Source organism: Rhinoraja longicauda, chromosome 4, assembly GCF_053455715.1.
Source record: "Rhinoraja longicauda isolate Sanriku21f chromosome 4, sRhiLon1.1, whole genome shotgun sequence".
Classification (NCBI taxonomy): Eukaryota; Metazoa; Chordata; class Chondrichthyes; order Rajiformes; family Arhynchobatidae; genus Rhinoraja; species Rhinoraja longicauda.
Genome location: NC_135956.1, coordinates 14,504,542 through 14,521,919, shown reverse-complemented (window position 1 = coordinate 14,521,919; position 17,378 = coordinate 14,504,542). Strand labels below are relative to the sequence as shown.

Below are 17,378 nucleotides of genomic sequence, written 5' to 3'. Positions count from 1 at the left end.
ACCCCAGAATGAAGAGGCGAAAACAGGCGTTTGAAAATGTTTGCAAAGTAATTAAAAAGAAATAACTGAAATATCACATCAACTCTATCGCGGCACGGTGGCGCAGCCTTACAGCGCTTGCAGCGCCGGTGACCCGGGTTTGATCCCGACTACGGGTGCCGTCTGTACGGAGTTTGTACGTTCTCCCCGTGACCTACCTGGGTTTTCTCCGAGATTTTCGATTTCCTCCCACACTCCAAAGACGTAGGTAAATTGGCTTGGTAAATATGAAAACTATCCCTCGTGTGTGTAGGATAGTGTTGATATGCGGGGATTGCCGGTCGGTGCGGGCCCGGTGGGCCGAAGGGCCTGTTTCCGAGCTGTATCTCTAAAACTAAAAAATGTACATGTATTCAGCCCCTCTGCTATGATACTCAAAATTGTGCTTAGGTTCATCCTGTTTTCATTGATTATCCTGTAGTGAGTCCGAAACTGGGTGATGTTGCCAACGGAGTTTATTCTGCAGTTCAAAACCCGTGACAAACCGCAACACACTTTAGTTCAGGACACACACTAACTACAACCTAATCTCTAGAGTTTGGCGCCAGACTGACGAATTCCCCGCGCTGCCGCACCTCGTGACCCGCTAGCCAATCCGAGGGTTCGAGACCCCCTGGCCAATCCGTATGTCTCTACATGACCCCCTCCAGAACCCTCGAAACCATACCTCACGGGCGCCCGGACCTCCCGCCCGGAACGCGTACGGAGAGGGGAGGCCGATACCGCCAGCGTGACAGGAGGCGGGGAGGGCACCGCCGCTGGAGGCGATGGAGGGGCCACTGGAGGGGAGGGGAGGCCTGCAGGTGTAGGTGACGGGGGGCGCTTGATCGACAACGGCGGCCTGGGCTCAGCCGTACGTGGCGGGGGGCCGAGAGGTGGCAAACAGGACGCCGCTGGTGGGACAAGTGGGGCGGTCACAGGTCGGCCCCGGCGAGGAGGTTGGGCCACCGACACGGGGCGGTCCTGGTCCAAGTGGGCCGGCTTGAGCCGGGATAGTGAAACGAGCTCCTGACGAGTTCCCACCTGTAAGGTGAAGGTGACAATCCCTCTTTTCAGCACCTGGAACGGGCCCTGGTAAACCGGCTGAAGAGGGGGGCGGTGGGAATCCCTTCGGAGGAACACGAACTCACAGTCCCGCAAGTCCGACGGGACATGCACTGCCGTGCTTCCGTGACTGGAGGCCGGGACTGGAGCCAGAGACCCCACCCGCGCCCGGAGGGTACCCAACACCGACGTGACGGACGGCGGCAAGGCGGGAGTGGAGGGAAGAATGTCACCCGGCACCCGCAGGGGCGAACCGTAGACGAGCTCGGCCGAGGATGTGCCCAGCTCAGCCTTCGGGGCCGTGCGAATGCCGAGGAGGACCCAAGGCAGCTGGTCAGCCCAATCGTGGCCGGTCAGGCGGGCACAGAGGGACGCCTTCAGCTGCCGGTGGAAGCGCTCTACCATCCCGTTGGCTTGGGGATGATAGGCGGTGGTCTGCTGCAAGCGAGACCCATACAGCTGTGCCAGCGCGGCCCAGAGGGACGAGGTGAACTGGGCCCCCCGATCCATGGTGATGATAGCCGGGACGCCGAAACGGGCCACCCAGTGCAACGCCAGGGCCCGTGCACAGGAGGCCGCCGAGGTGTCCGACAACAGGAGCGCCTCCGGCCAACGTGTAAAACGATCGACCACCGTCAGCAGATGAGTATAGCTCCTGGAGTGGGGCAACGGGCCAACCAAATCCACATGGATGTGGTAAAAACGGACGGGGGGAACCTCGAATTTCTGGTATGGGGGCTGGACGTGGTGATGGACCTTGGAGGTCTGGCACGGGATGCAGGCGCGTGCCCAGGCTGCCACCTGCTTCCGCAGGCCGTGCCATACAAATCGGGCGGCCACCATGGATGAAGTCGCCCTGATGGACGGGTGTGCCAGGCCATGAATGGCCTCGAAAACCTTACGCCGCAGGGCTGTCGGCACCACCGGGCGAGGGCGTGGAAGGGAAACGTCGCACCACAACTTGGTACCTGTGGGGCCGCACGCCACCTGTTCCAAACGCAGCCCCGAGGCTGTGGAGGCGTACGCTGCGGCAGTTCCTTCCAGGCGCTGAGCCTCCGCTAGCTCTTGGAAATCCACCTCACCCCCTACCGCGGCTACGGAGGGAATGGCCGGCCGGGACAGGGCGTCGGCAACGGCGTTAAGCCTACCCGCAATATGACGGACATCGGTGGTGAACTCCGAAATAAGGGTGAGGTGCTGCTGCTGGCGAGCTGACCACGGATCAGAAACCTTAGAAAAAGCGAATGTTAGAGGTTTGTAATCTGTGTAGGCAACAAAAGAGCGGCCCTCCAAAAAATAACGGAAGTGGCGGACCGCTAAATAGAGGGCCAGGAGCTCCCTATCAAACGCACTGTATTTGAGCTCAGGTCGAGTGAGCTGCCGGCTGAAAAACGCCAGGGGCTGCCAGTGACCGTCGACCTGCTACTCCAAAACCCCACCCACCGCCACGTCTGAGGCGTCCACCGTCAGAGCCGTGGGGGCGGAGGAGCGAGGGTGCACGAGCATGGTGGCGTTGGCGAGGGCCTGTTTGACCGCGGCAAATGCCGCCTCTGCAGCTGCGGACCATACCAACTCAGCGGGGTTACCCGCGAGGCATTGAAAAAGGGGGCGCATGATCCGAGCTACTGCAGGCACGAACCGATGATAAAAGTTCACCATGCCCACGAATTCCTGCAGGCCCTTGATGGTGGTAGGGCGGGGGAAAGAGACTGCCTCTACATTCGATCGGCCAAGGCATTTCCCGGAAACGAGCACGGGGCCCTGCAACTTCGGGCCTCACTGCCCCACCGCTTATGAAAGAAACACCAGCCGCGTCTGTGCGGTCCTGTTGCTTGCGCCCGCTGCCAATAAGCAGGTGCTGCAGCCCCTTCTTGGCGGGCTGACTGTGAAATGGCGGCCGATGCGCCGCTCTCTCGGCCGCTCAGCCGACTGCCGCTGGGCCTCGAAACCCGATTAACCGAGTCGTCTCGGGTGGGACGCTCCGAGACGAGCGCGTCGGCTTTCTCGGCGAACGCTACCTGGTCTTCAAACGAGACGTCCTCCAACACTAACCTGACTTCCCTGGGCAGTTTCACCCGAAAAGCCGCTTCAAAAATCATGCACGGCCAGTTGTGCGCCCATCAAGGTCAGCATCTCAGTCATCATCTCCGACGGTAGCCGCTCCCCCAGCTCTGGTAAATGGAGGAGCTTCAGAGCCCGCTGGTTCTGGCTCCAGCCGAAAGTCCTCAGTAGGAGCCTCTTGAGCCCCACGTACTGCTCGGTTCGGGGAGGGTTGGTCAGGTATCGACCCACCCGCGCGGCCACCTCCGGCTGTAGACAGCTCACCAGGTGGTGGAACTTCTCCTGGTCTTCCTCCACCCTCTTAAGATGGAACTGGGATTCTGCTTGTACGAACCACAGGTGCGGCTGATGGGCCCAGAACGGCGGTAGGTGAACGCCACTCGCGCTCGCTCCCACCTGTGACATTCTGTTGTGATCTTCAGACCACGCCTCGAGGTCACCAATGTAGTGAGTCCGAAACCAGGTGATGTTGCCAACGGAGTTTATTTTGCAGTTCAAAACCCGTGACAAACCGCAACACACTTTAGTTCAGGACACACACTAACTACAACCTAATCTCTAGAGTTTGGCGCCAGACTGACCAAATTCCCCGCGCTGCCGCACCTCGTGACCAGCTAGCCAATCCGAGGGTTCGAGACACCCTGGCCAATCCGTATGTCCCTACAATCCTTGAGATGTTTCTACAACTTGATTGGAGCCCACCAGTGGTAAATTAAATTGATTGGACATGATTTGGAAAGGCACACACCTGTCTATATAAGGTCCCACAGTTGACAGTGCATGTCAGAGCAAAAACCAAGCCATGAAGACAAAGGAATTGTCCGTAGACCTCTGAGACAGGATTGTGTCGAGACACAGATCTGGGGAAGGGTATAAAACAATTTCTGCAGCATTGCAGGTCCTGAAGAGCACAGTGGCCTCTGTCATTCTTAAATGGAATAACTTTGGAACCACCAGGACTCTTCATAGAGCTGGCCGCCCAGCCAAAGTGAGCAATCGGGGGAGAAGAGCCTTGGTCAGGGAGGTGACCAAGAATCCGATGGTCTCTCTGACAGAGCTCCAGAGTTCCTCCGTGACGATGGGAGAACCTTCCAGAAGGACAACTATATCTGCAGCACTCCACCAATCAGGTCTTATGATAGAGTGGCCAGACTGCAGCCACTCCTCAGTAAAAGGCACATGACAGCCTGCTTGGAGTTTGCCAAAAGGCACCTAAAGGACTCTCAGACCATGAGAAACAAGATTCTCTGGTCTGATGATTGAACCCTTTGGTCTGGAGGAAACCAGGCACCGCTCATCACCTGGCCAATACCATACCTACGGTGAAGCATGGTGGTGGCAGCATCATGCTATGGGGATGTTTTTCAGCGGCAGGAACTGGAAGGCTAGTCAGGATCGAGGGAAAGATGAACGGGGCAAAGTTCAGAGAGATCCTTCAGACTGGGGCGGAGGTTCACCTTCCAACAGGAGAACAACCCTAAGCACAGCCAAGGCAAATCTGGAGTGGCTTCGTGACAAGTCTGTGAATGTCCTTGAGTGGCCCAGCCAGAGCCTGGACTTTAACCCGATCGAACATCTCTGGAGGGACCTGAAAATAGCTGTGCATCGACGCTCCCCATCCAACCTGAGAGCTTGAGAGGATCTGCAGAGAAGAATGGGAGATATTACCCAAAAACAGGTGTGCCAAGCTTGTAGCATCATACCCAAGAAGACTTGAGGCTGTAATCGCTGCCAAAGGTGCCTCAACAAAGTACTGAGTAAAGGGTCTGAATACTTATGTAAATGTGATATTTCAGTTATTTCTTTTTAATTACTTTGGAAAAATTTCTAACCACCTGTTTTCTCTTTTTTATTATGGGGTATTGTGTGTAGATTGATGATAGAAAAAAAGAAGAATTTAATCCATTTTAAAATAAGGCTGTAACGTAACAAAATGTGGAAAAAGTGAAGGGGTCTGAATACTTTCTGAATGCACTGTATGCAAATAGTTGCCACATAAAGGGCGCCTACAAAGTTACAAAGTATCCCCGTGCCAGGTCCCCCCTTTGTTCTCCCCACTCCCCATCCTTCACGATGGTCCCCCCACACTGGGTCCTCCATTGTTCTTCCCCCTCTCATGGTGGTTCCCCAATGCCAGGTCCTCCATTGTTCCTTCTCCCACCGGTGCCGTCGATGGACACCCACGTGGTCGGTCTCCGTCTGACAGTCGGCGCCCTCATCGACCGCCACACCGCTATCGTCGCCGGGTCCTCTCCGGACGCCTTCGTCGCCCTGATCCAGGCCCCAGTCACAAACTCCGACCTGCTAGGCTCCGGCCTTGGCTTCACCACGGCCTGCCGGGAGCCGTCTGTCGTCGAGGCCTGCCGGGAGGCGTCATAAAAGGAACCAGAAAAATAAATGCCATGAAAATTAAATTTAGATGATTAAAGCACACAAAACATTACAAGGTAATTAAAAATACTATACTAGAATAATGGTTTCGTCTATGTCTGATTCACAGGCATACAATCTCCAATAAATTAATGGAGTTTCAGGTGCAATGCCAGGTCTTAACATAGGATCCAGTTGGCAATTCCTCACAATCTTACAGAACTGGCCCTGCTACTAGACTCCATGGGGCGTTTGAGCAGTGGAACAGGCTGATAGATTCAACTCCCAAATCTGTCGTTAATTTTGGATTCATTACATATTTGCATAAGTCTCCAACTTATTTCAGTTTGAGCCGCTGAACACCTGCTCCAAAAGGAACCAATGGCCAGTAGCTACATAATTTGACCCCGAATTCAGAGCAAGCAGCATCTGTTAAATGCTCAAGAATGCAATATACTACTCTGGGAAAAATGAGATATTATAGTTGAGAAATTAGATCATGTACTGCAGATTTTTCACTGCCACGTATTCCAGTCTTGTTTTTACATGGGGAAGATCATGTAAGCATTCATTTCTAGGTAAAATACTGCCAATCATGATATTATTAGTTTGCACACATAATTTGTAATCCGCTTTCGCAGGTTTAACCTTATCCCAGTGACATCACTCTTCTTACAATACCCATTTTGACCCAAATAAACATTTTTGGGGGAATTCAAAGCTCCACACCATATGCAATTAAATAAAATTAGGGCGGGCAGGTGGTACAGTGGTGCAGGGGTAGAGTTGCTACCAGGGACCTGGGTTTGATCCTGACCAAGGGTGGTGTCTGAGCGGCGTTTGTACGTTCACCTGTGACCCCGTGGGTTTTTGCCAGGTGGTCCACTTTCCTCCCACAAAGATGTGCAGGTTTGGAGGTTAATTGGCTTCTGTAAATTGTCCCTAGTGTGCAGAATAGAACAGGTGTACGGGTGATTGCTGGTCAGTGCGGACTCGGTGGGCCGAATAGCCTGTTTCCACTCTATCTCTAAACTAAAAACTAAATCTAAACAAAACTAAAATTTACAATGCAAAAGTTCAGGGGGAATTGATAGGGTGAATGCACAGAGTAGGGGAATCAAGTACCAGGGGACATGGGTTTAGGATGAGAGAGGAAACATAGGTTGTTGAGGGGCAACTTTTTCATTCAGAGAGTGGTGGATATATAGGATGAGCTGCCAGAGGAGGTTATTGAAGCAGATACTTTAAACCCATTTAAAATACTTTTGGATAGGAACATGGATATGAAAACTTTAGAGAAATATGGGACACAGGCAGTCAATAGGACGAGCATAGTTTGGCGTATTCTGCCCAACATTGCTGTATCTAGGGTCAGAACACTGGTGATTTTGGCTTGGGAAAAGATGTTGGGTTTGATTGCTCTGGCATTGGATTGATCATCCTTTGGAAGATTTCACATTAACCAATAGATCTACAATAGAACCATTCTCAATGAAGATCCCTGTCAAACATGGCAAAGTCATTGCCCTCATACTTTCCCCATTCATTGCTGCAAAGTTGCTGGGGTGTGAGCTAGGAGATGCCACACCTGTCCCTTTACCTCCCCCCTCAACTCCATCCAAGGACCCCAACAGTCTTTTCAGATAAGGCAGGGGTTCACTTGCACCTCCTCCAACCTCATTTGCTGTATCTGCTGTTGCAGGTGTCAACTTCTGTACATCGGCGCAACCAAGTGCAGGCTCGGCGATCGTTTCGCTGAACACCTCCGCTCAGTCTGCCTTAACGTACCTGATCTCCCGGTTGCACAGCACTTTAACTCCCCCTCCCATTCCCAATCTGACCTGTCCTGGGCCTCCTCCATTGTCAGAGTGAGGCCCAGCGCAAATTGGAGGAACAGCACCTCATATTTCGCTTGGGTAGTTTATACTCCAGTGGTATGAATTTTTGACTTCTCTAACTTCAAATAGCCCTTGCTTTCCCTCTCTCTCCATCCCCTCCCCCTTCCCAGTTCTCCCACCATTCTTACTGTCTCCGATTACATTCTATCTGTTCCGCCCACTCCCCTGACATCAGCCTGAAGAAGGGTCTCGACCCGAAACATCACCCATTCCTTCTCTCCAGAGATGCTGCCTGTCCCGCTGAGTTACTCCGGCATTTTGTGTCTACCTTCGATTTAAACCAGCATCTGCAATTCTTTCCTACAAATAATAAAGCTAAATCGGCTTCTACTAAATCTCAAAACTATACAGTCAAAAAAATAAAATACAATATCCTAAATTGCTTCCTATCCCAAATCCCCAAACATGTTGCTAATACAATAAAATTAAATTGCTTGACTGAAGAGTATGTAATACAAATACTACAATAAGCATCCCATTCCTAATTTTCTGAATCTGCCAAAATTAGGGATATTAAAGGCTCCTGAAATGGAATTAATTTCAGTTGTAAGTGATTTAAGGCAAATGTGCTATGAATGCAGCATTAAACATGTATCTTCAATGATTTCTCAGAGGTTCTACTGTTAAAAATGGTATCATCAAGGTTGATCCTATTTGGTGATGAAAAAATGATCTGAATGGAAAGAACTGCATTTTCCCAGGCGTGACGCGCTGGGAATAAATGAGAAAAATAGTTCTCTGGCATCATAAATGTCAAGGTACATGCAGCAAAATGCAATTGTTATAAATATAACGACTGCACAGTTTCACATACGTCATTCATAAAGCCTGTATAATACACAATAGTCTGATGTGCTCAGTTATTCTTTAGGAGCCTCTTGATATATGCATTAGAAGAAAGTAATGCACATGTGTCACCAGCAAATCTACACGTACAGGGTAATCACCCTGTGTTCAGTTTAGTTTAGAGTTAGAGTGCGGAAACAGACCCTCAGAGCCCACCGAGTCTGCGCCGACCAGTGATCCCCGCACACTATCGGTAACCTACACACACTAGGGACAATTTATAATAATACCAAGTCAATTAACCTACAAACCTGTACTTCTGGAGTGTGGGAGGAAACCGCCGGAGAAAACCCACGCAGGTCACGGGGAGAACGTACAAACTCCATACAGACTGCATCCGTAGTCAGGATTGAATTCTGGCGCTGTAAGGCAGCAACTCTACCGCTACGCCACCATGCCAGCATGTCTTTGAATGGCTTGGCAATCAGTTAATGGGATCCTTAGAACAAAGATCAATCAATTTCACAGATAGCATGAGGTCTGCTTTTCTGCAATTAGTGATACAAAACCATGACTGCGGCCAAATGGTGGGTGTAGTTTGCATCAAGTTCGGATTTAACTACTAGCAGGACCTCAACTTCAAACCAGCCGCTATTTTATGAAGTGAAATAGCATTTTGAGAAAATGAAATAATAGAATTATCATGACAAAGCATCATAGAAAGAAATACCAGTTGCACATACAGCATAACGAGGTTTCGCATTGAAAATGTGGCTGTTCACATCTATGAGCGGACATTACTAAAAGCTTCTGGAATTATTGAAAGTGGAGAAACATCCACTTTCATACATGTTTCTTGTATGTGTACATGCGCACATTCCTTGTATGTGTACATACTTGGCCAATAAACTTATTCACTCATTCATGTTTTTGGAAAGAAATGGGAAGATATCTTAGGATTTGTTTGTGTAACAAGTTGGGCAAATTTAAAGTTGCTAATTTCCCTACCAGCATGCCTTTGAGGTGTTGGAGGAAACCAGATTTGAGGGAGATCCACACAGGCCTGGATAGAGTAAATGTAGAGAGGATGTTTCCACTAGTGGGAGAGTCTAGGACCAGAGGCCACAGCCTCAGAATAAAAGGATGTACCTTTAGAAAGAAGATGAAGAGGAATTTCTTTAGTTAAAGGATGGCGAATCTGTGGATTTCATTGGCACAGAGGGCCGTGGAGGCCAAGTCAATGGATATTTTTTTTAATTGAAGATTGACAGATTCTTGATTAGTAAGGGTATCAGAGGTTATGGGGAGAAGGCAGGAAAATGAGGTTGAGAGGAACAGATAGGTCAGCCATTATTAAATGGCGGAGTAGACATGATGGGGAGAATGGCTCCTAAAACTAATGAACTTATGAACAGTCACAAGGCAAACATGCAACTCCACACCATGGATCAAACCTGGGTCACTGGGGCTATGAGGAAGCAGCACTAATTTCTGCACCAATGTGTTGTTTTATTTAATTGGAAAAGGCTGCAGAGGCCCTGAGAAATGACTTTGAGCGTCGGCCAAATTGGCTTGCATTTAAATAGCTCCACCTTGCCTTGAATGGCAACAGTTTGAGTTAGCTGGCTGAGAATACTCTAAGGCATTGGTTTGGTTGTGCTGAGATCATGAATGTTGTTATACTGAAAAAGGACAGCCAATTTGTTCTTGATAACAATGTTAATAATCTGTTGGAGGACTGATTGCTTTATTGTGATTAATCCTTTAAAGCAATTTTGAACATTTGTATCCAGAACAATATCATATCATCATATCATATATCTACAGCCGGAAACAGGCCTTTTCGGCCCTCCAAGTCCGTGCCGCCCAGTGATCCCCGTACATTAACACTATCCTACACCCACTAGGGACAATTTTTACATTTACCCAGCCAATTAACCTACATACCTGTACGTCTTTGGAGTGTGGGAGGAAACCGAAGATCTCGGAGAAAACCCACGCAGGTCACGGGGAGAACGTACAAACTCCTTACAGTGCAGCACCCGTAGTCAGGATCGAACCTGTGTCTCCGGCGCTGCATTCGCTGTAAAGCAGCAACTCTACCGCTGCGCTACCGTGCCGCCATAATGGAACTATTCTTGGCAGCAAGTCTTAGCTGACAGAAGTCAGAGCTTCTACAGCAACTCCCATGCTTTGGCTGGGTTCTGCTTGTGTTGGAATTGAACCTGAGACCGTGGATATAATATTCTGCTTGATAGTTACATCTACACATATTGAAATTGGACTGGCCACAACTTTCATATTGCAAAGGGTGGGTCTCAGGTTTTCCGCATGGACATTTCAAACTAAAACCAGGATTCACACATTCTCATTGATATTTCATGTAGGTTTTTCAACCAGGTCAACATATGACCCAAGCATCTTGTTATACCTACTAATCAACGTTTGGCTATAGCTGTCATAGAGTCTCTTGCCCAGAGTAGGTGAATTGAGGACCAGATGACATAGGGTTAAGTTGAAGGGGAAAAGATTTAATCGGAATCTGAGGCGTAACATTTTCACACAAAGGGTGGTGGGTGTATGGAACAAGCTGCCAGAGGAGGTAGTTGAGGCTGGGACTATCCCAACATTTAAGAAATGGTTAGACAGGTACATGAATAGGACAGCTTTGGAGGGATATGGACCAAACGTTGGCAGGTGGGACTATCGTAGCTGGGTCATGTTAGCTGGCGTGGGCTAGTTGGGCCAAGGGGCCTGTTTCCACAATGTATCACTTAATGATTCTTTGACTCAAGATCAAAGAAGCACCCAACTTATCCACACCACCCAAGTTGTTACAAAAGCTACTCCCATTTATCCCCATTTGGGGGTATAGGGAGAAGACAGGAACGGGGTACTGATTGTGAATGATCAACCATGATCACATTGAATGGTGGTCCTGCCTCGAAGGGCCGAATGGCCTCCTCCTGCACTTATTGTCTATTGTCTATTGTCTATTTGGCCTATATTCCTCTAAACCTTTCCAATCTATGTACCTGTCTAAATGTCTTTTAAACATTGTAGTTGGCCCCACCTCTAAAGCTTCCTCTGACATTGCATTCCATATATCTAGCACTCTCTATGTGAAGAAGTTGCCCCTCAGGTCCCTTTTAAATCTTTGCCCCCTCATCTTAAATATATGTTCTCTAATTTAAGACCCCCCCAATCCTGGAAAAAAGACTGACCCTTCACCTTATCTATGCCCTTCATGTTTTTAATATAATTATATAAGGACATCATATATACACATCAGCGGTATGAATATTGACTTCTAACTTCGTAACCCTTGCTTTCCCTCTCTCTCCCTTGCTCCCCCTTCCCAGTTCTCTGACCAGTCTGACTGCCCCCAATTACATTTTATCTCTGTTTGCTTTGCTGTCACCTTCTCCTGGCTAACAATGATCTATTCTACATTTTCCTTGAACCTCATCTCTTTTGATGTTTCGTTTTCACACTTTATCCTTCCTTATCTCTGTGTGTCCCACTCCCCCTGACTCTCAGTCTGAAGAAGAGCCTCGACCCGGAACGTCACCCATTTTTAAACTGATGATTATTCAAGTGATAGAGTGAAGTCTAAGTGCTTCTATTCAAGTTTGAATTAATACGTTTCAGAAGGTCATTCTTATTTTTGTTTCTAGTTGTCCTTTGGAGACAGTTTTGGTTCTTTGCTGTCCATGTCGAAGGACGCCGGTCTCAAGGTCCTATCAGTACTCACAGAGTCTAATTGTCAACTTGTCAAAATTTCCGCTGGACAATTTGAAAATACAAAAAAGGTGAGCGTTTCACTTTGCTGTCATTTGTTGGACTACTATTTATTTATTCTCTTTAAAATTAGCAATCTAAATAAGCAAGTTAATAAAACACAAATTTCTCTTTTTTGTACTGAAGGAGATAATGGCGCATAATTATGCATTGAAAGAAAAGGTAGTCCAAGCCTGCCAATTTTATCAGCAGTGGCCAAAACTGTCTCTCTATAAACTGGTTGAGTTAATCAACTGGAAGAAATATCCAAAAGATTATGGTTGGTATCTTTATCTAAGTGTACAGTGTTCAATAGATTTACTTGAAACAAGTGTTATGAAGTATTCAAATGAATCACAGTGGCATGAAAATTAACAGCAACGAAGCAGGCTCTCCTGACTCAACTTCTCCATGCTGACCTTGATGCCAACCTTTCCCAACATTAGGCATGCATCTGTATACGATATGATATAACTTTATTTATCCCAGGATGGAAATTGATCTGCCAACAGTCATAAAACACAAAATACATGAAACGTGAAGTTAAATTGACGAGTGGAAAGGATTGGGGATGTGCAAAGATTGGGGAGAGGGTGAGGGGAGTCAGTCTCAGTCTACCCCATGACAGAAGGAGGAGGAGCTGTACAGTTTGATAGCCGCAGGGAAGAAGGATCTCCTGTGGCGTTCTGTGCTGCATCTTGGTGGAACCAGTCTGTTGCTGAAGGTACTCCTCAGGTTGACCGATGTGTCATGAAGGGGGTGAGCTGTATTGTCCAAGACGCTCCGCAGTTTGAGGAGCATCCTCCCCTCCAAGACCACCTCCCATGAATCCAACTCCGCCCCCAGGACGGAGCCAGCCTCCTGATGAGTTTGTTAATCCTAACAAACACACCTTTCCTATCCAAGTAGTGTCCAAATGCCTTTTAAACATTGTAATCGTGTTTACCTCTACCACACCTCTGGCAACTCATGTCAGATAATCTTTGTGTAAAAGTTTGTTCCTCAGATTTTCTTTAATTTCTCCCCTTTCAGCGTAATCTGTGATCACAAGAACGAGACTCCCCTGGCCTGGGAAAAAGACTCTGAATATCTACCCTATCTAAACGCCTTATAATTTTACAAGCCTATAAGGTCACCTCTCAGCTTCCTAAATTCCAGTGGGTATAAACACAACTTTTCAAATCTTTCCTTATAATTGGAGCCCTCCATTCCCGGCAATATTTGAGTGAACCTCTCCTACACTGCCTCTATTGCTACCACGCCCTTCCTTTACTTTAGTTTAGTTTTACTTTAGAAATACAGCCTGGAAATGGGTCTTTCGGCCCACCGAGTCCACGCTGACCAGCGATCAACCTGCAATTTACAATTTACAGAAGCCAATTAACCAACAAACCTGTACGTCTTTGGAGTGTGGGAGGGAACTTAAAAGGGTGGCACATTGGTGCAATGAAAGAATTGCTGCCTTACAGCACCAGAGATCCAGATTTGATCTGGACTATAGGTGCTACCTGTACGGAGTTTGTACATTCTCCCTGTGACCACGTGGGTTTTCTCCGGGTTCTCCGGTTTCCTTCCATATTCTAAAGATGTGCTGGTTTGTAGGTTAATTGGCTTCTGTATATTGTCCCTAGTGTATTGGGTAGAACAAATACACAGTGATCGCTGGTTGGCATGGACTCGGTGGACCGAAAGGCCTGTTTCCATACTGTATCTCAAAACTAAACTAGACCACACCAAAATGGCAATGCACAAGGACAAGGTCTTTAGCTCTTAGGGCTAAAGGAATCAAGGGATATGGGGAAAAAGTAGAAACAAGGTACTGATTTTAGATGATCAGCCATGATCATATTGAATGGTGGTGCTGGCTCGAAGGGCCTGCACCTATTTTTCTATGTTTCTATCAACTTGTTCAGCTGGCTCTGTTGGATTAATTTTTGTGGTGGGAAAGTTATTGGGAAAAAGATGACTGACAAGATATAAATCAGTTTATTCTCTCATTTTTTCACTTTCTTTTTCATGTCGATGTGGGCCTAAAATTCTCTGCTGTTTAAATACATAATTTTTGAGTTGAAGTTTAAAATTGCGGTATAAAATTCTACTGCACTCAGATCACTGGGGCTAGCATTCAGATTTTAATTCTGATTCTGGCCTAAGAATGCCCCTTTAATAAAGAGACGAAGTGTAAGTAAACATTGAGTGATTCCCGTCGGGGACACAAATTATTGAGGCCACTGATATTGCTCACATCACAGCTACTGTATTCATCTCTTACATTTTAAACAACTTTAATTTACTAATTAAAGTGGTGGTAGTGGGAGCGGAAGTGAAAGATTGCCAGTGGGTGGTAGACCTGACATTTGTTGCAGTGCTTTTATCGGAGTTGCATGACTCAACCACTGTATTAACGTTATTTTCAGCTTTCCCCTTAGATAGATCAGGCCATGAGGTGCACAAATCAATTTCAATTCCAGATATCATTACATGGTATTGTAAGCAGTCATTGCATTGTTAGGTTGGCTGCACAATGCACAGAACTCTGAAAATGGACTTTAGATACACCAATTTTTTTGTAAGGTTCAGTTGCCCAAAAATTCACTTTGGTTAAGTCTGTGCACAAAAAAAGCAGATGTTAACAGTTAGACAAAACTCAATAATTGTGCTACTTAGAATGTTCATTAATTACGTACACGTTGGAACAGAGCTTGTTGAATACAATGAGATTGATAAATGGACCAGCATAATAAAGGATGTGTCTCTCCACGGACACTCCCTTGTCTCCCCTCTCCCATCAAACAAGAGGCACAAAAGTGTAAAAATGCATACCTCCAGATTTAGGACCAGTTTCTTCCTAGCTGTTATCAGGCAACTGAACCATCATATCACCAACTAGAAAGCGATCCTGACCTACCATCGACCTCATTGGAGACTTTCAGATTATCTTCAATCAGAGTTTACTGGACTTTATCTTGCACTAAACGTCATTCCCTTTATCCTGTATCTGTACCCTGTGGACGGCTTGATTGTAAAGATTGATAGTCTTTCCCCTGACTGGATAGCACACAACAAAAAAAGCTTTTCACTGTATCTCGGTACATGTGACAATAAAACTAATCTACAAACTAAAGTACTGTATTAAAGTTGTTTATTTCACAAAATGCTGGAGTAACTCAGCAGGTCAGGCAGCATTTCAGGAGAGAAGGAATGGGTGAAGTTTCAGGTCGAGACCCTTCTTCAGACTGTTAAAGTTGTTGGTCAACATCTCCAGTAGGTTGTTTAAATGGCTCAGTGTTCGATTGCAGATCCCTGAATAAATGTCCCTAAAATGCCATTCCATAAATTGCATGAGAGTGGTCTCCTTGCTTCAGCTCTGATGAAGCAGGGACCAATTATGTGAGAAAGTTCGAAAAGCTTAATGGAATAATAGAAACTCTCCAGATAGAAATGTTGAAATTATGAAAAGGGTTGTGTTTGATTGAAAAAACAAATACTATGCATGTGGAAAGTAATAAACATCAAGTCAATGATAAGATTTTTTAAATTCAGCTGGAATATCAATATTTTTATGTGCTATGATATTCAGTTACTTATTTTTGCCAAATGCGAATCAATTATTTTTAAGAAAATAGAAAAGCAAATACTGCAAATCATCAGCATTTGTAGAGAAAGAAAGAGTGAATGTTTGAAATCTGTCACTTTGTATCAAAACTCATGAATGGGTAAGTCAGGCCAAGTTGAGAGATCTTTGATCTGAGATGCTGTTGACTTTGTTTTCCTTGTGCTACCCAATCAATAGAATATCTCCAATATTTTCTGCTTTGTTTTGAATTTGACGATTCTGCATTATATTTCTGCTATATTTTAACATCTTGCCTGCGGCTTTAATGCTCCTCGACTGCCTCATATTTATCTATTATTTTTTTACGTTTAGTTCTAGTAAAGGAAGGTGAAATCAGTTCAATTGTAGGATTCATAAAGTCTGGCGAATGCTTCATTTTCAAAGACATAGAAGGCCTGGTGAAACCTCCACGAGGAGAAGTGGTAAAACTTTATTGTACTTTGTGTTATGTAGAGTATAATTACAGTAACAACAGCTTATTTTATTATTATTGTTCGCTCTATGTAAAGGACATACTTGATGGTTGTATTCACAATCAATCAATTTGTGATTATACGGCAAGATCTATAATGATTTAATTTACTATTTCCATATATCAAAGGGATCCAGTATAATCAAAAGCATGCAAATCCTAGTATTTTAACAAGATATACCAGATACAGCAGGATATAAATGAACTTAAGTGGAATGAAAACAAAAGTTATTGCAATTACAATGCAAGCTGATAGTGTCAGCTCAGCTCTTAATTTGAAGGAATGAAGTTTCTTTGCTTTTGATTTCTGAAGTAAAGTCACAATCTGTTACGTAACCATGAGAGCAAACTCATTTCCTGCTATAGCAAGCAGGCTGATGCCTTGATGGCTATTATATTGTTCAATACTGCTTTATTTCCCCTTACACCTTCATAAATGTATCCCATAACGATATAGTACTTAGGAATTTAACTTTAACTTCCCAAGCTCAGGCAAAAATATGGTATAAAAAAATCAATCACGGCATCTCCAAGAACTATTAGATGTTCTGGTGATACTTTCCAGGAGCCTGGAGGCTTACCTAGTTTCATATTTATAATTTAACATTATATCAGAATTTAGTAGAAATTAATCATACTAGCACATCTGTTGGGATGTATCTGATGTACTAGACCACAGGATAGACACAAAGAGCTGGAATAACTCAGCTCAGACTGAAGAAAGGTCTCGACCTGACACGTCACCTATTCCTTTTCTCCAGAGATGCTGTCTGACCCGCTGAGTTACTCCAGCTTTTTATGTCTATCTTTGGCGTAAACCAGTATCTGCAGTTCCTTCCTACACATACTGGACCACAGGTATGTACTTCCCCGAAGTCTCGTGGTCTTGTCCCTTCTGGTCCAAGTGAAATGATGATCGGTACACATGACAATAAACTAAACTGTAAACTGTAGATCTTCAACTTGTAACTTCCCAAACTTTTATAGTGCATGCATTGAAATGACACATTTATAAATCCTTAACTTAGAGTACCTTCAAATTTTAAGAAGATATAGATTAGAAACAGCAGTCGATTATGCAACACATTGACCCCTTTGATAAGTTCATGAATGATCTAATTGTAACCTCAAATGTGCTTTCCCATCGACCTAAGATAACCTTTCACCCCCTCATCTATTAAGCATCGATCTAACTCTGCCTTAAAAAATATTTAGGTATTCAGTCTCCACAACCATTTGGGGAAGAGAATTCTGCTAACCCTCAGCGAGAGAAAGTTTTGCCTCATCTCTGCTTAACTGATACGCCTTATTT

The 17,378-nt window shown here is 45.9% G+C and overlaps 1 protein-coding gene across 4 annotated transcripts in view; it reads left to right on the top strand.

The window, feature by feature from the left end:
* The window catches only part of cnbd1 (cyclic nucleotide binding domain containing 1), an 82,796-nt gene that overhangs the window by 43,391 nt on the left and 22,027 nt on the right, over window positions 1-17,378 (top strand). For 3 of the 4 annotated variants that reach the window (XM_078397238.1, XM_078397240.1, XM_078397237.1), the window contains exons 7-9: window positions 11,876-12,010; window positions 12,126-12,258; window positions 15,907-16,016. In XM_078397238.1, the coding sequence (XP_078253364.1) occupies window positions 11,876-12,010; window positions 12,126-12,258; window positions 15,907-16,016 (378 nt within the window). The remainder of the gene's footprint in view (window positions 1-11,875; window positions 12,011-12,125; window positions 12,259-15,906; window positions 16,017-17,378) is intronic. The other variant, XM_078397239.1, reaches the window with a different exon arrangement.